Source organism: Micromys minutus (assembly GCF_963924665.1).
Source record: "Micromys minutus genome assembly, chromosome: 14".
In the NCBI taxonomy this organism is placed as follows: Eukaryota; Metazoa; Chordata; class Mammalia; order Rodentia; family Muridae; genus Micromys; species Micromys minutus.
This window is the reverse complement of record NC_137983.1, coordinates 46,260,163-46,285,751: the sequence shown is the minus strand read 5'-3', so window position 1 is coordinate 46,285,751 and position 25,589 is coordinate 46,260,163. Positions and strand designations below refer to the sequence as shown.

The window sequence follows — 25,589 nt, the reverse complement described above, 5'->3', positions numbered from 1 at the left end:
GTATCTGATTGGCAGCAATGCCAAAGCTTTTGCCTTGTTTTGATATTTATTTTACCTGCATACTTGTGCCTGTATGTGCTTGTGCATGAGTGTGCATGTGCCATAGTGCACAAGTATCCAGCAAAGGTCAACTGTGGGAGACTGTTCTCTCCCTTCATCAGATGGGCTCTGAGATTGAACTTAGATCCTTAGGTTCAGCGGCAAACACCTTTACCCTCTGAGCCATCTCCCCAGCCAAGCAAAACCAATGTTTTAAATCCAGAGAAGGAAGAAACAAAAACCCTAGGCCCTCCCTGCTAGCTCACTTTCCCTTTTCTCTAGCAACGCACAGGTGGCATACATGACCAACTCCCTTTATTACACTCATGGAAAGGATGAAAAGACACGAGAAAACATGAAAAGCAAAACCCTCGGTGATTCCCACTTGTGTGTAACATTAAGTGAAGCTCAGGGAAGCTGAATGACCTACATGTATGAACGTTCATTGCTCCTGCTCTCCTCAGTGAACGCAGCAACTGAGGAAAGTTGCCTTTGAGCACAGGTTAGCCTGTGTCCACACGGGATGCATTTTCTGTTTGGTATCAAATGCTGCTTCATTCCAAGTCCCCTTGGGGACACAGGATCTCAAAGCCATGATGGTCCTTGAAAAAAATGTCATTTTGGGGTTCACTGAAATAAACTTTATTTGGATTTTCCTTTCTGAGTAAAGATGTTAACAATTTGGGCCAAGGTGAGTTCACCTAGAGATGGACGGTAGCAGCTAGTAAGACACTGCGGTCACAGCAGAGACATCATCTAAGCAATGTCAATAAATGAGTCCATCCTTATGCAAAGACCACAGTGACTCTCCGTAAAGTAGTGACAGCTATACTCCTGTATGACCTATATGTAATATATATGTATGTTATATGTAATATATGTATATACATGTTTATACATGTATATGTGTATTGTGTATATAGCATATAGGATATATACTGTGTATTCTATATACATACATATATATACTATATACTAGATATATACTATAGGAGTATATACATTGCCCTCATTGGCAGAAATAGCACTGTACAGGAGGTGGCTGTGTAACTCTTGAAATGCCCTGCATTCTGTAGAGATCGCTCAAAAAACAATAGTCCATGAAAATAAGAGGGGTTTGGGGCTGATCATTTGCGATCAAGCAACTTTGCTCAGGTTAGTTAGCACTGGTGTGGCAGCTCGGAAGTCTGGACAGTGAAACTGTATTTTGTTTTCAAGGGAAAGGCACATAAATAAGGGCTGTGATGGTCTTGGAGGACTAAAGCTCTGAGTTTCCCAGAGAATAAGAAAGCAGTCTGAGAGCTGGCAGGGATTTTTTTTTTTTTTGTCCTCTCTTTCTTGCCATCCTCTAAACATCCCCAAAGGTCCTGGCCTTGTCCTCCCCAAGTCTGGTTCTTCTCCAAGGAAAACCACTGTCCACATCACCGCTATCTCCAGAACGTGCTGGGGCAGGACAGGCGCTGTACTACTTCATGTAATTTGCAAGTGACATGATCCTCAGGCAGATTCCATGACAGATTAGCCTTGTAGCTTGTCACACTGGTATTAAGGACAGAAGAAAACTTCAATTTTTAAAAGTGCTTTTAGCTCGGTGATGGTGGGACACCTTTAATCCCAGCACTCAGGAGGCAGAGGCAAGCAGATTTCATGTGAGTTGGAGGCCAGCCTGGTCTACATAGTGAGTTCTAGGTCAGCCAGGGCTACACAGAGAAACCCTGTCTAAAAAATAAACCAACAAACAAAACAAACGAAAGCATTCTTTGAAAAAGAGGTTAATGTTAAGGTTGCTCTCTCATCAGATCCATCGAGATCTCTGACAGTTAAAGGTTCCCATGCTGTCACAGTTTTGTTCCCCTTAAGAAACTTGTTTAGGCCTTTTGCTGGTTTGCTCTCCTAGACACCCAAGTGATTAATTCTTAGAACAACCTGAGAAACTCATCTCACAACATAATTGACTGATGCTACTTATCCTAGATAGAATTTACCAACCTGACGTGGAATTACCCCAATTGCAAAGCATCTGGGGCAGAAACATCCGGGGCGTGGTGTTACACACTTGCAGTCAGCATTCAGGAGGTCGAAGAGAGAAGGCCACCTTCCATTCAAGACCATTCTGTCCTACATAACTTAAATAAACTTCCAATTTTTTTTAGAAATTTTCATCTGCTACTCGATTCACATTCACCCTTTCAAAAGAAACTTGCTAATAATTAACCAGTAAGAAGTATCAACACAAAAATAATTTTTTAAAAAGCAATTAAGACAAATGGTTGACTGAACACTTTGAAAACTTGTATTCATTCTTACGAAGTGTCCTTTCAGAAGTAATTTCCTTTTTAATTGTATTAAGCAGCAGGATACTTCTTACAAATAAACATGACATTCTGTTGTTTAAAAAAAAAGAAAATTTTCCTATAACTTAATAGAACATACTTTACTTATTTCTGAAAAGTAGATACAGTGAGGGACTGAGGAGGGCGGGGCTGAGCAGGGGCTGGGGAGCTCACTTAGTAAAGTGCCTCCTGAGCAAGCATGGGGACCTGAGTTCAGATCTTAGCACCCATCTGCTACCCATGCACTAGGGAACCAAAGACAGGTAAGTCTCGAGGGTCGACTGGTTTGCCCATCCACTCAGCCAGCTCCAGACCCAGGGAGACGCCCTGTCTCACAAAAACCTAAGGCAGACTTCAATAGCACCAGGCAAGTCATCCCTCTTGTTGAGAGGGCATGTCGTCCAATTAAAGAGCTGATGACCACCAAAGCATGTGCTGCACCACTGCTCCGTGAGGGTTATCATGCTATACCCAAGTCCTTCGCCTTAGAGGAAAACCTACGATTACTAAGCCAGCATAATCTAACCACATCCTAAGCACTTATCTATATAGACAGGTAAGATGAGACCATTCTAGACAACCATAACCAAGCTCACTATGTTGTGGAGCTCAGTCTCAACAAGATACATCTAAAACACAAAACTCCTGCTTCTAAGGCTCATATTTCACTGCAGAAGAGGGCGTGGGGAAATTGTTAAGACCATAGGATCACAAAGTTTGCTGTGAGATTGTGTCTCCTAGAGATGTCACAGAAGCCATACCCCATGAAGCCTCATTAACATGGGTGTCTAAACAAGAGCTAAACAAGACACCATCAATATGATATCAAAATAAGAAAGCTCACCATGCCTCATTCCCAGACAAAGAATTACAGAAAACTAAGTGCTAAGAGCAGGAGTTTTCTCCGGGATATAAGCACACCAATAGGTTATCTAACACCAAATGGTCAGCCCTGAAAACACACACACAAGTAAAATTATATACATTGAGAAGGAGCAAGATATGCATGTGTGTGTATGTGTGTGTATGTGTAAATGTATATGTGTGTATATGTATGTATGTGCATGTGTATATATGTGTCTATGTTTGTGCATGTATGTGTATGTTTATGTATATGTATGTTTGTCTATATGTTTATATGTATTATGTATATATGTGTATATTTATATGTGTATGTGCATGTGTGTGTGTGAGTTTATATGTAGATGTACGTATTACAACAAAGAGAAAGAGGCCATGAATTTGAATGATAGAGCAAGGTGGGTGTACATGGTTGGAAGGTGAAAAGGGAAAGGGGAAAAGAATGTAATAACACAATAATCTCAAAAGGTTCTAAAAATTTTTTGAAAATATATGGTGAAGATGGGTAGAAGAAAACAGGCAACCTCTGGCTGCCACATACTCACACTTATAAGTAAATGCTCGCGTGTGCGCGCGCGCGCACGCACACACACACACACACACACACACACACACACACACACACACACACTAAATAAATGAGTAAATTCAAGCCATCTTAGTCACCCTTCTTTTGCTATGCATAGACACTATGACCATAGCAAGTCTTAGAAAGGGAAACATTTAATCAAGAGCTTACTTACAGTTTCAGAGGCTCCATTATCACAGTAGGGAGCATTCAGGGCAAACTCTGGGGCTGAGCTTTATACAATCTGAGCCATAGGCAACAGGGAGAGACTGGGCCTGGAATGGGACCACCCACAATGACACACTTCTCCAATAGGCCACGCCTCCCAATCCTTCTAATCCTACCAAACAGTTCTAATCCCTAGTAACTAAACATCCAAATAAGAGACTATGGCCACATTCTCACTCAAACCACCACACAGGTGGAGACAGAGCACAATTTTAATGGGCTACCGAGTACAGAAGTAATATTTTTCTGTCAGCTTCCCTACAGTAAAACTGTTTTAGACTAGGAATCTAGCTGATAAACACTTGTTGCAAAACAACCACCACCTTGAAGTATTATTATCCATAACTCTTTAATATTGGTCCTTAATATAAATATAATGTATTTAAATGAAACTCATCATAGACTCACATTAGGTTTATTTAAGAATGACAGAGCACTCACTTCTTTAAATATCTCAAAGTCCTAGTTTTCTCTTGAATACAATTGCACCCAAACGGGAAACCACAAATCAAACCGACAAAATGATCATTTTTTAAACAATTTTCCTTAGGCCTCTATTTTGCACTTCCCCTTGTTCCTGACCATGTCTATGGGAGAGGCCATAATGGACAGACTGAGGAGACACACAGCCAACAAGGCTAAGGTGCACTAGACCCCAGGCACCAAAAAGAGAAAGCTGGGCTTTGGCCAGTCCTCTTCCCGAAGGAAACAAATCCTATGTTAGCTTCGATCCGGACCTGTTCAGATGAAGCAGCACTCAGCGGCCATTGACCACACAGGGAACACTGGAATAGACGGTTTTCTCCAGGAATGCTGACAGGCGTCCCTCCCTTTTCGGAAACACTTTGCTTTGCTGACCTTGTACTCCTGGCACTGGGGCAAGGTCAACCTACTTCCTTCATCTTTATAGGCAGAGTAGGAACAGCTCCCACTGCGGCCCCCTGGCTATGGAACAATGTACCTGACCTCTGTCATGGTAAGATCCCACAGCCAAAGAATTATCCATCTCATGTGTCTGGGAGTAAGAAGAAATGCAAGATCCAGTTTTTGGTTGCTACATGCATACTACCTAGTTTAATAAAAAAAATAGTTTTACTATATCATAATGCTTTCCAAAGTTACGTATCATCTACGGCCACTGAAGTTCATAAACTACCAGCTCCAGATATAGAAGCAAATCAAGGAGTTATGGACCCAAAAGTGGATTTCAGGGAGGCTGCCTAATTAATGAGCTGCTTTGGATTTCCCCATTAGTGATCAAAGCAGGGAACCCGGACTTGGTCTCTGCTTCCTGAAAGAGCCTCTGATCGGTGGAGTCAGAGGGACAGTACCAAAAGAGCACCCTGAATTCCTGCTGAGACCAGGTAAGAAACTCTGTTAGTTCTCCCAAGAGCACAGCAGGGCACTCTCTGTCTTTCAGGACTAGTGCTCCGAGGAAGCTCCGAGTGGTAAGGGAGCCAGTGAGTCCTCTGCTGCCCTCCGGAGGTTCACTCTCTGGCCACACTTCCCAGTACCAGAGTACAGAATAAGCCCACCTAGATGAACTACACTATGAGAGGATGAGCATCGAGAGGGAAAAACAAAACAAAACAGGATGTCCACCCCAAAACTTCATCAAGAGTGTAGAAGCCACACAACTACACTCATAAGTTTACCTAAAAATATAGATGGATATTTTAGCCTTTAATGCACCACAAAATTAAAAACTCTAACCTCTTAGGCACAGGCTTGGTGGCTCTGAGCAGCAGCCCACCCTCTATCTAGGATGTGCTAAGCAATCATTTACAGCCACCTACATAAAAACTGGTCACCATGTCTAATTAAACACAGAACAAAAATTTGTTTTCCTCACCTCAGGGCCATCTAAATTGCATGTGTATCACTGGCTTCCCTAGAAGCTGTCCTGAGAGGAACATGTCACCACAAGGCCAGTGCTTGAGGCCCCAGCTCCCCTGTGCATGAGGCCACCTGCATCCCTGTGCATGAGGCCACCTGCATCCCTGTGCACGAGGCCACCTGCATCCCTGTGCATGAGGCCACCTGCATCCCTGTGCACGAGGCCACCTGCATCCCTGTGCACGAGGCCACCTGCATCCCTGTGCATGAGGCCACCTGCATCCCTGTGCATGAGGCCACCTGCTCCCCTGTGCATGAGGCCACCTGCTCCCCTGTGCATGAGGCCACCTGCTCCCCTGTGCATGAGGCCACCTGCATCCCTGTACATGAGGCCACCTGCTCCCCTGTGCATGAGGCCACCTGCATCCCTGTGCATGAGGCCACCTGCTCCCCTGTGCATGAGGCCACCTGCATCCCTGTGCATGAGGCCACCTGCATCCCTGTGCATGAGGCCACCTGCATCCCTGTGCATGAGGCCACCTGCATCCCTGTGCATGAGGCCACCTGCATCCCTGTGCACGAGACCACCTGCATCCCTGTGCATGAGGCCACAAGCTCCCCTGTGCATGAGGCCACCTGCATCCCTGTGCATGAGGCCACCTGCATCCCTGTATACTCCACCAAGGGCAAGAACAGTGACTTTTCTGTTTTGGTTCAATAACAGGCAGAAATTACACTGTGTAGAATGGAGGACCATCCACAAAATCCAAGACGTTGAACAGAAGAAGGGAAGACAAGGACCAAGTCCCAATGAATCACATAATTGTTCTTGTACTCCACAAAACCCTGAGTGAACCAGCCACTGAACGCCTGCCTTGAAGCCAGGCGCACCAGGACCCTTCAGCATGCTTCCAACTGGCTCATCATCAGCTTCCTGCTGTACTCGTAGGCCAAAAACAGGGCCCCGTTGGCGGGGAATGCGCGGATCATGGTGGGTTTCAGTCCAGAATACAAGGCTGTTATTCCTGGAAGACAAAGGGCGATCAAAAGATTGTGACCACGTCCACGGACACGTGCGCAGAAGAGACTGTGCCCACAAATTCAGACAACGGTGCCAAAACCACGGGGTAAGGGACTGGCTCTTAGGTTCCCCTCAGCAGACTGCAGGAACAAGGTAAGCAGCAAGCGTCTGGCTCAACTAGCAATCCGATTTCTAAGCCTGCAGGACTCCTGCAGAGATAAGGCCTAACACAGCCAGGGGGAGGCCATCGAGGGGCCAAGGGACCAGCAAGAAAACCCAAGGTGTGTTTCTAGTATTAGCGAGCTCAGCGTGGTCACGTGGGAGACCCAAAGCAATGAACTAGGGTGTGCCAGGCAAAACTGGAGAGGATGCTCGAGGGTCGTGATAAGCAAGATTCCTGCATTCTGTTTGGGACATGAGTGTAAGCATGTCTCTGTGTCTCTCTGTCACTGTGTTTTATGTCTCTTTAAACCCAAGGTACAGGTTCATACTCCAAGGCATTTCCTGTTGTTTCATTTTTCAGATAATGACATTTTGACATACGCCTCATCTACTTCTTTGAAATTATTTCATTTTTAAGATTACAGTATAACTGTATCTTTAGGCTACAATATAATGATATCATTTCCCTCTTCTCTTTCCTCTGTTCAAACCTTCCCATAGCCCTAGTTTTAAGATGTCTAGATGGGCGTTGCCGGAAAGACAGACAGGTCTTTGGTTGCTCAAAGTTCATGTCAGATGAACATGACTTTTGAAGTCTGGATCCTCCTGCGTAACTCTAAAACCTGAGAGCAGATCAAGTTAAAAACTGCTCAGATCTTTGTCATTCCAGTAAGTCTTATTGCTGAAGATGCTGCATTACATTCTTTCAAGCGAAATGAGGATGCAAAGCCCTCAATATGTTCTTTTAAAGCCTTAGTGACCCTGTTAGGGCTTTGCGTATTTGGATTATGTAAATGAGGTAATGTTACTTGCTTTAAAGCATTCTTCCTTCTAGACAAAGCCTATATCTTAAAAATCCCCCAAGATATTTAGAACACAAGGAATCCTGCCAGATACATGGCCCAGAAGTTAGAAAAAGAACTTTAAACATTTTTTTTGAGAATAATGAAAATAAAAGCTAAAGCAAAGGGTTTGGAAATAGAAGGCACATACACACACACACACACACACACACACACACACACACACACACACACACATGAACATAGTACTAGAAAAAAGACTCATAAGGCAGAAAGGAAAGAGCAGGCCGCAGGGCAGACTAACCCTGGGTAAACCAAATTCCCTGAGGCCAATCACTGTGGACACACTCTTGTCTCTGCACACATCAGACTCACCTTCATTCTTTACGATACTCAGGAAGGTTCTGATGAGTCCCGTCTGCTTTCCAGTCATAGAAAGAACTTGAATTCTAGATTTGATACAATCCACGGGATATACAGCCAGCCACAGGCAAATTCCACCAAACCCGCCACTGAGCATCAACGGGACAGGACCTAGAGAGGGAGAGCGGCCGGGGGTCCTTTGTTTTAGGTGTTTCCAGAGCACATGTTACACTTACAAGGAGCACAACTTAACGTTCTGTCTCAGAAGTCGGAATCTCCCCAGGCCTCATCAAGACTACCTGGTCACTCAAGTACCATGTCCCCACCCAAACCTTGTCCTCCAGTTGGGGTTGGACCACCTACAACCAACAGGTCTCAGGTCACAGAGACAGAAACAAGTCACTGGAATACAGTCATGTCTTCCTCAAGTTTTAACTCCCAATAGCCCCAAGTCTTTCTCTACTGTGACCAAAACCAAACCAAAACAAAACTTTGTGCTGCCCCCTAAAAGCCACGATTTGTTTTTAAAATGTACTGCATTGAACAGGTGCACCTGGGATGGTTCTCTCCGTGACACTAGAGAGGACCAAACCGTTTCCTTCACCAGCTTACCCTTAGCACTAAGGCTTTCAAGGAAGAGACACAATTCTGGGTGACAATTTAACAGTAAGGTATACAATCTAACAACAGAAATGTATTTAGGCTGTCCATCCAGGATATCAAACTGGATAGTCACAAATGGTACATGCCCATTTTGGTTGTTTTAGGGTTTTTTGGTTTTTTGTGAGGGGGGAGTTGGTGTTTTTTGGGTTTTTTTGGGTTTGTTTTTGTTTTTTTTTTTTTTTTGGTGTGTTTGTTTAGTCTTGAGTGTCCTTTTAATAACTGCTGTAGTGGCTCTCAGGTAAGGCTGGTTGTGTCTTCCCAGGGAATTTCGACACTTTTGAAGCTATGTTGCTCCCTTATTTTGATTTCTCCTTGGAGAGAGGTTCCTACACGTAGTGGAGAAATGGCCAGGAGTGCAGCTGAACATCTTCCATGCACAGGACAGCCCAGAACTACAGCTTGAGAAAGCCTGTCAATCAAATGCCTCAATGTACGGAACTCTGAGATCTATCAGTGTGTACTCATTTAATAGATGGTGAATTATAAAAGTCTGGGAAGCAAACTTATTTGTGACCTGGTGTTAGAGACAGGATGTGGTAGACAATCTTACTGAGATGCAATTGCAATGACCTTTTTAAGGATTAAGCAATCTTTAAAAAACAACTTTTAAAAACTCACTGTGAGATTATTGATAGCTGATTTCTCCATCAGGAAGATAATATCTCTTTATTTCTTCCTCTAAAATGGACTAAAATGGACCCACAGCAGTTACTCCCATCCAGAAGGGGAAGGGATGCCAGGAACAGTACTGATGCCAGAGGAGAGGTTGGGGACACAAATCTTCACCAGAGCTCATCTTTGGAGTCTCCCTCAGGAGCTGGTGAGAGCCAGTGACTGCTCCTAGTTTACTTTGGGATATCCAGAAACTCACCAGAAAGGTGCACCATGAACACATAACCTATGGACACCATCAAACCCAGGAGGCAGCAAGTCTACTAAACCCAATGTCATCAATACAAATACATTTACCTAGTTCATCTTTTGATCTCCCTGATGCAAAAAATGATCTGCTCAGTTCATAGCCACCGAAGAAGAAGAAGTAGCCTGGTACTTCTCGAAGTAAAGTGCTTGAGAGTCCATGGTAGAAGCCCAAGGGGCCGTCCTTCCTAAAGATTTCTTTTACGACGGACCAAACTGTACTGGGGGAGACAAAGCAGGAGGCATGGTCAGAGCAGGCAGGAGAATGTGTATGCGTGCAGTGAGATCTTGTACCAAGGATAACTTACAAGACCAACTTTGCTGTAACTGTTTTGCTTCTTTCCTGTGACCTGCCTTCTCTTCAAAGGACACCTGTTAAGACTTCTCCGTACTTCTGTTCAATAAACCAGCTGCTGCCTTACTCAAGCCTAGTCAGGCCTGCTAAGTCACTTTGACTGAGACGTAAAAGGATTACTACCTGTGTTTTCGACAATGAGTAATAAGGAATCCGAATAAAAAGCCATGCAAATTCGGCAGTAGATGAATAACACAATACTTTCCCAGTGTCTTCCTCATGCCTGGGAGGGCAGTCTCCTCAAGCTTTCTGGTGTACTTGTAACAAAATATCTGACAAGATGAAAACTTGAGGGAGGAAGGGCTTAATGTTGGCTCACAGTTCAGAGAGGTACAGTCCATGATGGGGTGAAGTAGTGGCAGCAGGAAACTGGGGCAGCTGGTCACATAGCAGAAAGCAAGAACCAACGACCTGGACTTTGTCCTTTTGTGCAGTCCAGGACACAGGTACAGGTAAGAGTACCTCCTATGCTCTAGGTGGGTCTTCCTACTTCAGCTGACCGAATGAGGATAATCAATCGCCCCTTGGGGATTCTGTCATGCCTTATACACCCATGAGGATAAAGGGGAGAATTCAGCTTCTTGGTATCTCCATTTATCCACTTTTAAATAACTGCCTAAGATGCCCTCTAAGGTAGGCAGTGAGTCCAAACACAATAAACAGTCTTTTCAGAAAAATACCCGCCACCGTAGTTTAGAATAGAGAAAGCTGTTTCTGCACTTGCCACTTACTTTTAACAACATAAGACAAGAACACAGTACACAGAGATGAACTACTTAACACCGTGAGCGAACAGAGCTTACTTCTGGCTGGCCGCTATCTTCCCTGAGGTCTCCATTTCATACATAGTCTGTAGCCGGCACTTCACAAGCTCTGTGGGGCAGAGAACCAGAGCGGCAAAGGCAGAGGCGAAGGAGCCAGCAGCTGCATTCTGAAGGTCACTGGAAAGACAGAGAAGACTTACCATGAGCTCCCCCCCCCCTGCCCCTTCGGCTCTCCAGAGAGAGCGCGGGGGGGGGGGGGGTGTTCAAGAAGGGAATCTCCTTGTGCTGTTTCATCTAAGAATTCCAAGAGGCAGACATTCCAGCTCCATATAAGGAATGGCACTTGGAGGTAACATCCCCAAAGCCCACATCTACAAAGTGGCCTGCTGGGCATCAAACCCAGGTCTGCTTGACTGCCATATCCCTGCTAATGTCCCATCCCCCAATTCATATGTTGAGAACTAGTGTGTGATAGTATTTAAAACAAGATTCCCTTGGGGAGGGAATTTTGTGGACAGGGTTTCTTGGTGTAGCCTTGGCTGTCCTGGAACTCACTTTGTAAACAAGGCTGCCCACCAACTCACATACACCCACTGCTTCTGTCTCCTGAGTGCTGGGATTAAAGGCATCTGTCAACACCAGCCAGCAAAGGGTTCTTAAGAGGCAATTAGGAATATCTGAGTTCCTGAGGATGAGGCCTTCATCATGAGATCAGTGGCCTAGAATCTTGCTCTCTCTGCCAAGCAAGGACACAGTAACAAGTCATGACTGAACCAGGAATTGAGCCTGCTGGTTTTGACTTTGCAGCCTCCAGAACTTTAGTTTGTTTATGCTTCCTAATAGATGGTATTTTGTTTAGTGGCCCAAGCTTAGGCACATAAAGAAAAAAATGGGGAGGAACCATAGGAGAGAGAAGGAAAGTACCTACAGCCCTACCCCAAATATATTCTATTAATACCTTAGTTTATTTGTGACAATATTCCTTTTGGCCTAAATCCAACCTGGAATAACCAGACATGTCATATAACCACCACAGATTAAAAACAGTCAAGGTTGTTTGTGATCACGAAAAGATTTCCCAATTCAGTTATAACCTCTGATAGGATCTGATACGGTTTGCATATGCTGCCCAACATAATGGAAACTTGGTCCCTTGTGTCTTCTGGTTGAGGCAATGGAACCTTTAAGAGGTGGGGCCTACCCATGGAAACACCCAAACATGACAAGCCATTGCCAATGTTACTGGTTACTCTACGCAACCTGATGGTTGCTGAAGACAACACTTCCTATGACATCAAACACAGAGAAGTCAAGCTGGTGCCCCACCAGAAGCTTCTACTGACTAGCATTCATGGTACTGGAAGGTACTTTGCACAGTACTAGAGGAGAAACTCAATCATCAATATCTCCCAGCTACAAACCCTGCGACCTACCACAGTGACCTGCCTGCAAGATAAGACAAGTGCAATAGAACTCCCATGTTAAGGAACCCGCTGTTGGGAAATCCTGCTGCTGAAGAGGAAGTCAGACATGACCAGACAGCCCTAAGCTCAGTACAAAAAGGTAGACTCCCTTTGTGAGCAGGGCTTCCTCTTCTCTGGGGGATCCCAGCCCCAACACTGGCTACCTGAGGAATGTCTCCTCATGCTAATGAGGCATCTCAGTATCTTAGTTTTCAGCCAATGAGCTTTGCCCTGGATATTCTCGCCTCCATCGGCTTGGGGGAAAACCTCCATTGTAATAAAACAATTCCTAGTGAGTATCCTTATAGAACTGTGCTCCCTTGACCCCCAGCAGAGAAGCTTCTTGAAGCACAAGGACAATGTGCAGAAAGTGAGAGACTTTGGAGCACATAATCCTAAGAGGGATGTCTCCATCAACCCTTCCCCTCATGGCTCAGGATCTATGTGAAAGAGGAGGTGAAAAGAGTGTAAGGACCAGAGGGGATGAATGACTCTAAAGAAATTATGTCTTCCACAAGAGGACCGATGGATTTACAAACTCAGAGACTACGGCGGCATGCATAAGATTTGCACAGGTCCCAGCACCGAGAAAGGGGTAGTAGACACAGGTACCCTCCTACTACCACCAAGTAGCTACCACCATTTGACACCTGACACAAAGGGAAGATTCTCCAATGGTGCGTCCCTGGGTATATTCACCGTCCTTCTGTTAGTTGGGAAACACAAAATGAACCAAGTGGCGTTTCTATACTTTTCTTTTTTGCTTTGCTTGGACATTTTGTTTTGTTTTGTTGGCTTCACTGATCTTTTGCTTGTTTATTTTGACTTCCGTGTTTGGGGGGGGAGGGTTGCATGAGTTTGTTTTATTTGCTGTTGTCTGTTTTAGAGACAGGAAAAAGAAAGAGAAAATGAATATAAAATTAGGTGGAAGCGAGGTAAGGAGGAGCTGGGAAGAATTGGGAGGGTGAAAAAAAAAGCATGATCAAAATAATACTGTATGAGAAATCTTTCAATTAAAAAAAGGTGGAGCCCAGGGTGCTGCCATCCTTAGAGGGGACTAATATAGCTCTCATGGGACTACAATTTAATTCCTACGAGAGCAGAGCTCCCTGGAATATCTGGTGATCTCTCCTCACACGCTCCCACCACGATTCCATCTATGATGGCATCCACTGCCAGAAGACCCCCTTGAGGAACCAAGTAGATGTCAGCCCCAAGTTCTTATAGCCCCCAGATACCTGTGAGCTAAACAAGCTTCTCTTGCTTCCAACTTTGACCTTGATTTTCAGGTAGTCAGTCAATTTTCAAGCAGTCAGTCAATTTTCAGGTAGTCAGTCAATTTTCAAGCAGTCAGTCAATTTTCAAGCAGTCAGTCAAGACAGCAGCTGTTGTCCACATGCTGAGCATGCTCTCCAACATTCCAGGCCTCAGGAGAGCAGGCTCACCGTGGTGTTGTCAGAAGCAGGGCTGTTTGCTGCGTGTGTTTCCTTTTGACCTTCGAGAATTAAGCCTGCCACCACAAACCAAGAAGAGCCAAGCAGCCAACGTCCTCATAAAGAGGCTTCTGTGACCTGAAGCCTGCATCGTGTGCTGCTTGGTTCTCTCCTTCACAGCACTCCTTAGCTCATTTATTAAATGCTAAGGCTTCAGATGGTCTTTTGGTCAGCCTACAGACCATATTTGGCCTTCCTCAGGGACTCTCAATCAACCTGCTGACAGGCAAACTCTCAATTAGGGTCATTACCTAGGATGTGCCAAGTTTGCTAGAAAAAAAGGTATCAGTCAATAAACATGAAGGTCAGTTTCAACCTCAGGGGTTGGGATCGTTCCAGAAGCTGAGAGAACACAGAACATCTTACAAGTGTACAGGGAGAGGCCAAATCAGCATTTCTGTGAACTTTGGCTTTCTCATAAACACGTTCACCTTCCACTGCACAAAACAAGGCACACGGAGCTTCGGCTCTGCGTGTAGGAATCATTTGTACAGCTGGGGTTCAAAGCGCATGCAGTGTGGGATGGGGTTTTGTAAGAATCTACTGGAGCCGCTTTTGTCTCTTTGGGTATTTTCTGCTGTGTTGGTCTGTGTATTTGATTTCCACTTTCATGGTTTTGCATGTATGTCTGGTTCTTGCTCTCTTGTTTGTTTGCTTTAAAGAAAAAAGAACATAAAGTTGGTAGGGAGGTGGGGAGGATCTGGGAGGATGGGGGATAAGAAAATATGATCAAAATATTTCCAAAAAAAAAAAAAAAAAAAGAATGTACCATTTGTCATCCAGTGATCAAGAATCATGGCCTAACTGCCTCTGCTGTATAAGGCCTCATTCAATCAGGTCAAAGTACACGCCGCACTAGGTTCAGATCAGGACACACAAATGGTTGTGATGTGGTTGTAGAAATCCACAGCAAATGCTTACTAACACCATTTCCCTTCACTGCTCTTGATAAATGTTTCCTCTAAATCTGACCAGTCTCTTTACTGGTCTAACAGAGAGGATAGGGCAGAAGGGGGACTGTGGACTCAGACAACCCTGCCTTTGATCCAGCAACTGTGACTACTTTTCTGTCTGAAAGACATTCGATGGCACCTCCCCATGGTTACAGTAAGGACCATAAAGACACAGCCAGCCTACATGTCAACATAGAGCAGACTGCAGGCTATATTCTCCCAGGAGACACAAATCAAAACTGTTCCCGAGAGAGAAAAAGAAAGACTCTAAGCTCAGGTAAGTTTCTGAACTCAGAATGCTGTGTCGGCACAAGTTAACCATGCTGACTTCATTACTGAAGAACCTGTATGATTAAAAAGTTACACACCATATATCACATGGCTTAAGTGTACTCCAAGATTCATATGAGGAACACAGTGAGGCACTTTCTAATCCTTTCTCAGAGACACCACCTCTTGCTTCTGAAGAGGGTGTGGAGAAACACAACTCTAAATGTCCTACTGTGCACCATCAGGAAAGTACTAAGCCTAAGCGAGCATAGTAATGAACAACCGTCGCCCCCACGTGGGAGGCTGAGGCAGGATGTTGATGAATTTCAGGCCAGTCTAGGCTACACAGCAGAAACATGCCTCAAATAAAACACAGACAAATGTGCTCAAACCAGTCTGTGTTCATAGAGAAACAGGGAAAGTGAGGAGGGACACATGGGAGATTCCACCCATCAGCATCTCTGTCTTACCGCCAAAGAGGGTTACTCTGTCCAGAAGGGGACAGTCATCAACCAGAACCTTACCAAAGTACCTACTCTGTGGCTTCTCTCCCCCACTGTCCTTCGCTAAAGAAGCTGAGGGAGACAAATGTCCTGAAGTATAAGGTCTCTCTCTGCCAGTTCCCTACTGCTTCGCTTCCGTCTGATCTCCCCTGAGGGAAGCTAAGTCTTAGCTAAGCTCTTGGCTCTCTGCTTCCGTCTCCTTCGACTCTGCTTCCTGCTCTCTCTCAGCTGGAAGACCACGTTTAACCCTCCTCTGCCCTACTGTCTCCTTGGGCAAACTTATCCAGTCCTCAGTTTTTAAAGTCCCCACTATGATCAAATTATTACCTGTAAAATGGCACAGCTGCATCTTGGAGATATCTCCAAAGCACACGTCCATGTACAAGGAATCCACTCTAGTTGTGTGCAACCATTTGAAATCAGGATCTCTCACTGGGACCCAGGCCCTAGATCTCTATCTCTGAATTCCCTGCACTAGGATTATAGGCATACACCATGTCCAGATTTTTATATGGGTTCTAGGGATCTAACTCAGATGTCTTGTGTGGTGGTTTAAATACGTTTGGCCCAGGGAATGGCACTATTGGGAGGTATAGCCTTGCTGGAGTAGGTGTGGACTTATTGGAGGAAGTGTGTCACTGTGGGATGGGCTTTGAGACCCTCCCCCTCCTAGCCACATGGGAGACAGTCTTCTCCTGGTTCCCTTTGAAACAAGGTGTAGAACTCTGAGTTCCTTCTCCAGTCCCATGCCTGCCTGAATGCTGCCATGCTTCCAACTACGATGCTAAAGGACTGAACCTCTGAACCTGTAAGCCAGCCCTAATTAAATGTTGTCCTTTATCAGAGTTGCCTTGGTCATGGTGTCTGTTCACAGCAATGGGAACCCTAAGACACCTTTCCACAGCCCCTCCCCTGGTTTCACTTTAAATCATTCCAAATAAACCAGCATTTGGAGGAAGGATGACTAAGCCATTTGGAGGAAGGATGACTAAGGTCAGGCACAAATAGAAGGCTGGTGTACAGGGAAGGGTCAGACAAAGGAAGCTGGGTCCACCTACAGCCTCCTCAACTCCAAGTTTCTTGTCTAACATCGCCCAGGGAACCTCTTTCATTGCTCTCTGTGGATGAAAGGGAGCCTGACGCTTAAGTCCCATGTTCTACACCTTTAGCCCAGCACTTCTGTTCATGAGAAAAGCATATTCCCACAGGGACCAAAGCACACAGTGGACTCTTACCATGATCCCCTCGGCCTCCTCTGGCTTACAACACCAGGACAGTACAGGACATCAGAATGGTTTTGAGAGGGAAGCCTCTCTCCTATAAATGTCAGTCAAGTCAAGTGTTTGCTTGAATACCAGTGTCCCGACTCACCTCAGCTTTGCCTGCGGGTCCAATCCAACCACTTTGCGGACCACCTGCTGGCAGAAGCCGTAACACATGAAGAGCACGGAGTTCTCTGCAATGTTGGCAATCAGTGCGGGGCTGGTACCCTTGTAGAAGCCACGGAAGCCCACCTGGGAGTAGGTCTTCAGGCAGCAATCTGTGAGGCCCCGGTAGAGGTCTGGAAACGTCTGCATCTTCACCTTCATTGTGTCGAAGGGCTGCCCAGTCAGTACACATGCTGTGCCCCCTAGAGGTAGGACATGAGTCTTTAGAATGAGTCTCAGAAGGAGAGCAGCTTGCTGCCCATGGTTAGCCAGTACTTTAGTTCCTAATGACTGCCTTTCCCCCAAATCCTCTAGCCAACCTCAGTAAACAACTTCTAGCAGGTGTCTGTGCTGGCCAGCACCAGAGTCCCATGCTAAAGAGATTCATGTTTACCAAGACAGAGGTTTTGGGTCTACATTCGAAGCCCTGCACATAGCCTTTATTTAGGGATCAGCCATCGTGGGGCTGGATAGTAGTGGAGAGAGATGGGCTGGAGCCTGGTTTTCCGGCGCCATCACAGACAGGAGATGGATAGACCTCTGAGTCTCTGTTCCCCATCTATACCATCTCACAGTGTTAACACAAGGTTAGCACAAACTGGCACGCAAGTGGTTACTAAACAACAGCCACTAGGGACATGACAGAAGCCATGCAGAAGGGACAGTGGCACAGCAGTAGAGACAATGTACTGGCTGGTTTGTGTCAACTGGACACAAGATGGAGTTATCTCAGAGAAAGGAGCCTCAGTTGAGCAAATGCCTCCATGAGATCCAGCTGTAAGGTATTTTCTCCACTAGTGATCAAGGGAGGGAGGGTCCAGCCCACTGTGGGTGGTACCACCCCTGGGCTGGTAAACCTGGGTTCTTTAAGAAAGCAGGCTGAGCAAGCAAGCCAGTAAGTGACATCCCCCCATGGCTTCTGTATCAGTTCCTACTTCCTAACCTGTTTGAGTTCCAGCCCTGACTTCCTTTGGTGATGAACAGCAATGTGGAAGTGTAAGCTGAATAAACCCTTTCCTCCCCGACTTGTTTCTTGGTCATGGTGCTTGTGCAGGAGCAGAAACCCTGACTAAGACAGACAAGCATTTCCTCTTGTCTAGTGTCTAGTGGTATGGCTACTATTAGAAAAACATCAGTCAAATGCCAGATAAGGAAAACAAGAGCCTGCTAATTGATCTCTATCAACTAAATGATGTGTACTTAGGAAAGGACCACAACTACCTTTGCTTAGTATAAATGACTCAAGTCTGCCTGGGACTTTTTATCCCCACAATGTAAGACTATCAAACGTCCTAAGTCTAAATTGCAATAGATGACTTCAGAGAGAAATCTGAACATAAGGATCACAGCAAATGGTGATTGCCCCACAGTATCTGTAGACCGTGGACTAGGACCAAAGTTTTGGGACATGCTGCTGGTTGATATTTAACTCCCTCCCGAGGCCTGGAAGGCCCCAGGCTTCAGACACCCTGCTTCGGTCAGGAAACATCGCAGATTTGTGGTGAGGCCACTAAAACACCATCAAAATGGAAGGTTTACACAACATATTTAAGAAATGCAATTTTACAGTTCTGATACTATATTTAGTTGTCCCACCTGTGTGGTGGGAGGCAGAGATGGCAGGCACCGGGGACGACTCACTCACTCACTGTTGGGCAAGGTGATACTTCCAAAGACCCTGACTTGGCCTATTAAACAATCAAAACCACACTGGCCTGTAATGCCAGCATTCAGGAGGTAGAAAGAGGGGACCTGAAAGTTCCAGGCTAACCTGGGCTACTTAGTAAGAATAAAGCAACAACAACTTAAGATGATTTTCCTATAACCAGAACTGTTCTCTCCTACATACTGCTGGGCTAGTTGTGTGTTCTCAAATATAACAAAAGAATTGAATTATTCCAAAAGACTTTGTGATTTGTAGGACTTTTAGAGTGCACATTTTTGATACAGTGAATGAAGCCTGTGGTTGAGCACATTGATGTCTGAGCTGAGGAGTTCGCAAAGGCCGAACACACAGAGACATAGCAGTTACTGTGACATCTCTGCTGCATAGGCGTGACGGTTCTGCATCCACTCGAGAAGGTAAGAGGTTAATGAATGTTATGAATTTAATGAAGCAGCTTCGTCTCCTCACGAGAGTGGAGCTGATTCCCAATCGCGTGCATCCCAGGACTCTGTCCGGTGCCTATCCCGGCCTCAGTCAGCAAGCACAGGGCCAAGCCAACTCTCAGGCTTCTGCGTCAGTAACTCAAGAACAATGAGGTTTGTCCACTTGCAGAGAAGCCATATTTCTTATCATTCTCTTCTCCTATATGTGTGATTTCTATATGTATGTTGTATGTCTATGATTTCTATATATATGTATGTTGCTATGTATGTTTGTGTGTGTATGTGTATGTATGTGTGTTTGTATGTGTACTTGTGCTTAGATATCTCTGTGTGCTTTCTGGATGCCACTTCCTTCCACTATAATGAAGTGAAACCTCAAACTGTGAGCCAAAGATAAGTCCTCCCTCCCTCCCTTCAATAGATTTCTTTAGATGTCTTATCACAACAAAGAGGCTGTCCAGCAGGGTCGTGCACAGACTCTCAGTTTTCAATACACACGCAGCAAATCACATGGCGTTGAGGTCAGTGATCAGAAAAGGGAAGCAGGTGGGCCCCAAACATTCATGTCAGCAGAGGAACATACATACATACATACATACATACATACATACATACATACATACGTACATACATGGGGGGAGGGGAGACCCAGAGACCCAACCCTGCTCTGCTCCTGTCATTTTGACACTGAGGAGATAAAACTTCAAGGCTATAAATCTTCTCCTTTCCCAACCGGTGTGCCAGCTAGTGAGACACACTGTGAGAACTATCAGAGACTGTTTTCCCTGATGTGAGCAATAAACTCAACCAACTCAAAGCATCACCCAGACTTCCAAGATCCAGCTTCTGAGATCCATACTGCCTTGATTTAACTAACCAATGTCCTAACCCTAATTTCTCCTCATCCTAGCTGTCCAGAGTTCCTTTCCTGCATGTCTCCCACAGCAAGTGCAGGTCAGACCAAGAGGCATGAGCTGATTGAAAAACTTGTCCGGTGAGAGCAGCTTTGCCTAAAGTCAAAAGGAGACAGAGAGACTGTATATTTCCATTTGCCTCCCATCACAGGCCTGGACCACAGCTGACTCCGTGCTTACAGACTCTTGTGCACAAGTGATCGAGCGATCGGTGGTCACTGAACACCAGGAGTTCTCTCTCTCTGCACAAGAGGGAAAATCCCAAACCCTGGGAATCTGCCAGTCCAGAGAGTCGGAGTAGCAAAGAGTAGAAACTACCTCTGACCTCAGAGAAGGCTGCTGCCCTACTAGGCACACTATAACAAAGAGACAACAGGGAGCCAAGAATTGGTAGTTTTTCTACAGATACAGTGACCACTGCCGCAGTGCCACGGTTCTGTGAGGCTACCTGTTAACCAAACTTTGGGACCCTTAAAAATGACTTGCTGACTGAATTTGGGGTACCTAACAATAGAATTCCGAGTCCTATATCACTAATGAGCACCTCTTTTGACCAGCCTCCCCAACAAAGCCCCTACCCCTGCCAAGAAACCTGGGCTGAGAAATCACAAAACCCAGTGTCTCTGAGGCAGCCTTTTGTTTCCAAGCCCAGGGAAGGACCCTAAACCACCGGCAGAGACACATTACTGTCACTATACAGAATGCTTACCAGCACTTTAAAAGAAAAAGGCCCACCAGTCACTGTCTCCTATAAGAGGTTCCCAACAAAGTCGTTACAATTTACATAAAAACTATACTCCATTAGTGCTACTCAAATACTGCAATCAGGAAGGAGCCAGCTTCTTAAAAAGTATTATCATATGGCCTTGTTCTTAGACTGCCTTAAGCGCCCAGAACACTGGCCTGAGAATCTCTCATGAAACTACACACCTTCACACTGCAGAAACATGACCTGTTTGCACACACAGTGCCGTCTACCCGCCAGACCTAGTGGATATGCTTTGTCGATCAAGTCAGCCGCCTCCACGGTACAGCATGAGGACCATGGGAAGGAACTGGGGTCCATGGGGTCGCCCTGTCCACCCTTCTACAGAGTGGGGGTGGGGCTGACCTGAAGACCCACAGTGGTTAATAACACATCAGGGTACAAGCTTGCCAGTGCTGTTGGGCCTGCCCATCAGACTGGAACACTCCTTGTCTCTAACCTGCAGAGGTGCCGTTGCATGGGAATCCTTATCAGCCTTCCTCTAGAGCCAACTTTAACTGACCTTTGGATCATGGAGGGGAGTGGAAAAGTCGGAGGAGGAATGAGAGAGGGAACTGTTGTCTGTACAAGGATTTTTTTTTTTTTTTACAAGTGGACAAAGGACAGAGTGAGGGATGGTAGTCCCCTGACCCCACTTGATCTATTGATTCAAGAGGTCATACTGGATGAAAGAGCATCACACAGCATGGTGCTATGGCCTCCCCCATTAACAGGAATTAATACGGGGGCGGGGAGTGGGCAGATCAAAGGTTCACTTGAGAAACATGCCTTCCAGTTGCCTTTGCCAATGAGATGACACCGAACTCTGGAAACAAAATGACAGCTTGTTTTGCCCCAGGCTAAGCTTTTCCCTAATGTTAAACGGTCCTTCTACAGTGGCCTCAAGTCACCAACCCTGGCTCCAATCTACCTTTAGGCTCAGGATCTGAGGGTCAGCCTCAACTGTGCATTCAGCTTCTTCCTACCACCCCTTGGAATATCAGCCTCACTGCTAAAGGGGGGGGCTTCCTTTCCCTTTTATCACCAACAAGAATAGTAGCAGAGAGGCTGGAGAAATGGCTCAGCGGTTAAGAGTGCTCACTGCACATCTAGAGGGACCAACTTTGGTTACCAGCACCCACAGGGGTGGCCCACAATTACCTATGACCCCAGCTGCAGGGGATCTGCTCTCCCCCTTCCGTCAACCTCAGGCACCTGCTCACACGTGGCAGATACTCACACAGACTCGTACATGTGAATAAAAATACAAATAAACCTTAAAAGCAAACAAACAAACAAAGTAGCTGGCATTTTACACTACCAAAGATCTGAAGGCAGTCCAGCTTGGACTAATACCACCACCTGTGTGTCCTCGCGTGTGACAGGCAGTTAGCCAGGTGAGTTCATTTCGGAACTGTTTTCTCTAACCTTACTAGGGCATTTCCATTCTCCGATGACTGGGAAAGCTTCAGTATAACTCACCACTACTGGGCTGTACCTGCTGCCAGGCTCTGAACAACAACCAAAAATAAAATCACATTTCCATTAAATCGATTCCTTCTGAGGTGAAAGTCTATTACCTGTCGGGTAGCAAAGATTGTATTTCTAAGCCACTCTGAGGAACTACTTCCAGGTTATGGGAGGAAGAACCTCCCTCCCCCCCCCCCCCATTACCTGCGGCCCCTGCTGTGAGGTCAATAGCAGCTTGGATGGCTGGGTTGGACTTCATGATGCCACTGGTTTCTGTGGAAGGCAGTTCTCTGGAGGGAAGGATGTGTACCACATATCCCTGGGAAGAGGCAAGATGTCAGTTAGCGTATGTGGTCCCCATTCTATAAGCCCGCTACGTGACTGAACCTCAACTTCCAGGAGTGGGAGCAAGGGTTCCTAAGGAGGCTTGATGGATCAATACAGCCAAATGATCCACTCCCCCTTAATGAGCTCACAAACCACACCCAAAACCATCCTGGAATATCAGAGCTACAGCCCCTACCGAAGAACTTCAACCAATCCTTATGAAAACCTAGACAATGAAGAGCAAACAAGGAACCAATCACAAACGGCCCAGACCACAGCAGACTAGAGTTTCAGAGGCCTGCGGTGAAAGTCCAGACTACCAAGTTCAGTCTTAAGCTCCGATAGCAGCTCGTGCTGCTCAGAGCCAGAGCCTAGGAGCTCCATTGAGTCACATAGCTCCTAAGCCACAGGTCTGCATCTAAACAAGGTGGGTTATAGGATTACCATACACAGGCGGTCATAATTGCCACAAGGCCCACAACAGAGCCCTAAACCTGTTCTCGTCCCCTCCACCCCACCACATCTCAGCAGTAAATGTGTAGATTTACCTAAGGTCTTACTACAGTTCAGATTCTGACTCAACAGGCCTCAAGTAGAATGAGAGAGTCTTGTAGCCTTGGCTCCCAAGGAGCTAGTCAGGTGAGCCACACACAATTGGTGCAGCATCTGGACTTCTAGGTTCCAGTTTTGATCAGAACCCCAGAGATATATCCCAAAGAGTCAAACCGCTGCTGTTCTCTTTCCTCTTACAGAAAAAGTTGAAATGTTTGTTTTTATAAAGGCTAGAGTTTGGGAAAACAAAGTCTTTCTCTACCTTTAGACAAAAAATTTTTAAAAAATAATATAAAAAAAAGAACTACCTCAAAAAAAAAAAAAAAAAACTACCCAAATGAACTTAATATTAACTAGAAAGGAGGGTGACTCAACATACAAATTCCAAGTTACCAATCATCCAGAACTATTCTGTATGTTCTCAAAATGCAGAATCGATTTACACGGAACAGGACAATTTCACTCCTCATCACAATGAGGGGGTTGGTGTGTTTGTTAGGTCAGGCTTCTTTCAAATGCCAAAGTCATCCAAAAGGTCCAGAAGATGATAGCAGGAAAAAAAATGTCAGTAATCATATTCCAAGACCTTTCTTTCTTTCTTTTAAAACTAGCAACCTGGTAGCTACAGAAACACCCCTGCCCACATCTTTGCAGGGAAAGTAAGAGACAAACCACATGAGGAGCATCCAAAGTGGTCTCAGATGAACGTCAAGGTGTTCATTTGTTTCCATGTGAACGGTTCTTTACTAACTTCGGAGGCATAGAAAAGCATATCTAATTGAGCAGTCACTATAAATTCAACCCCTTCACATAAGCCAAACGTAAACATTTCAAATCCTAGAGAGATGATATGTACAGAATTAATCTTCACTCCAAGAGCCATAGAAACAGTAAGTTTGCTGTGAATTTGGGTCTCCTAGAAATGTTAGAAAGGCTATACCCATGAAGTCTCATCAACTTGGGAACAAGACCTACCTGAAGATGAAAGAAATAAACACACTAACGTGGACGAGGAAATGTCGGGGAGAGGAGGTCTGAACCTTGGACAAAGAACTAACAGACAAGTAAGGAATGCTAGGGGTGTGGGCCAGTGGTTACCCACCATATACAGACAAGTAGCATTATATGTTTTGAGACAAAGAGGCCATGAATGTGAGAGGGTTAGAAGTTGAAAGGGGAAGGGAAAAAATGATGTTAATTATAATTTTTAAAACAGATGTGTGTGTTTCTCGTGCAGGATTAAACCTGACTTCCTGCATACCAGGAAAGCACTCTAACACTTAGCCTCCTTCTCAGGGATATCTGTCAAATTACTGAAGACAAAATCGTAACAGATGAACCCAGAAAGTGCGCAGAACGACCCGAGTATCACCTGTGGCTTGGAGAAAATGCAGGACCTGCACACACCAGACCGGTCCGCACGGAGTTAAACTGACTTAGGAGCTTGCTGTACCATTTGGAGTAGAAAACTCGAATCCTTTCAGCGTCTCTCCCTCTTCCTTCAAACTACCCAGCAGTCCCAGAAACAACGCCAACACTACTACTGGTTTCCAGGGAGAAATGACTTCCCCCGGTGGTCGAACCCCCAGGGGAGGCTGCGTTTCGCTAGGGGCTGCAGCTGGGCGGCAGAAGGCCGCTTGCCACCACCATCGATCGAACCCCTCGGGCCGATCCCGGGGCACCGGGGCGCCAGCTACTGCTGCAGCGGCGGAGCGCGTCACCCCGGCCTGACCCGGATTCCGCTCCGCGCCGCGCGCGCGCACGGGCCACCGCGCCCGTCGGACCCTCCGCGCCTCCGGGGACCCCGCGGCGAGCCCGGTGCGCGCGCCGGCCGCAGCACGTGTGCGACAGGGCGGGGACTGTCAGCCGCGTTCTCCCAGCCCCGCCGCCCGCTCCGGCAGCCTCACCGCCGCTCCTGCCTGTGTCCGGCTTGCCCTCCGCCGCCCGCGCTACGCTGGCGGCCGCCGGCCCGGGACAATTTTTAAGGTCGCCCTGTGGGTCCGGCCCTCGGGCCCTCCCTCCTGAGACCCCCTCCACCAGCCCTCCCTCCCGAGGCCACGCCCTCACGAGGTCCCGCCCTCCAGAAGCCCCTCCCCTACCGGCCCTCCCCCACGCGAGGCCCCCTCCGCCCCTCCCTCCCGAAGCCCGGCGGAGGAAACGGAAATCTGCTCTCCAAACTGGCTGCCAGACTGGCGGCCTCCTGGAGGACTCACCTTGAAGTCTCAGGCGCTATCCAGCCCCAGAGGCTGTGGCTTTAACAAGTAAATGAAAAGTACGAAGGATGGTAGTGGTGAAATATAAATTCCCTTATGGGCAGCTTTTAAAATCATCTGTTTGTCTATAGACAGGGCCTCACATAGTCCAGGCTTAACTTGCTATGTGGCTGAGGATAGTCATGAACTTCCTGATCTTCCTACCTCCACCTTCCAAGTGCAGGGATTACAGGAGT

The 25,589-nt window shown here is 46.2% G+C and overlaps 2 protein-coding genes across 3 annotated transcripts in view; one reads left to right on the top strand and one right to left on the bottom strand.

Moving 5' to 3' along the window:
• LOC308429923 (phosphatidylinositol 3,4,5-trisphosphate 3-phosphatase TPTE2-like) overlaps positions 1 to 6,586 on the top strand; it is a gene marked incomplete at both ends in the record, with an annotated part of 103,301 nt that extends 96,715 nt beyond the window's left edge. The window contains one exon of the mRNA XM_080928957.1: positions 5,977 to 6,586. Coding sequence (XP_080785083.1) covers positions 5,977 to 6,586 — 610 coding nt within the window. The remainder of the gene's footprint in view (positions 1 to 5,976) is intronic.
• On the bottom strand, positions 6,344 to 25,181 carry SLC25A15 (solute carrier family 25 member 15). 2 transcript variants are annotated; one of them, XM_080928780.1, is made up of 7 exons: positions 25,048 to 25,181; positions 22,466 to 22,580; positions 16,968 to 17,226; positions 10,954 to 11,091; positions 9,847 to 10,016; positions 8,227 to 8,385; positions 6,344 to 6,890 (listed from the first exon to the last, which is right to left on the bottom strand). In XM_080928780.1, exons 2-7 carry the CDS (start codon positions 22,518 to 22,520, stop codon positions 6,766 to 6,768), a joined length of 906 nt encoding a protein of 301 aa, XP_080784906.1. In that variant the 5' UTR covers positions 22,521 to 22,580; positions 25,048 to 25,181; the 3' UTR covers positions 6,344 to 6,765. The 2 variants fall into 2 exon arrangements, with proteins under 2 accessions (XP_080784906.1, XP_080784907.1); XM_080928781.1 differs by lacking the exon at positions 25,048 to 25,181 and adding an exon at positions 24,513 to 24,923.
• Between the last annotated feature and the right edge of the window lie 408 nt (positions 25,182 to 25,589).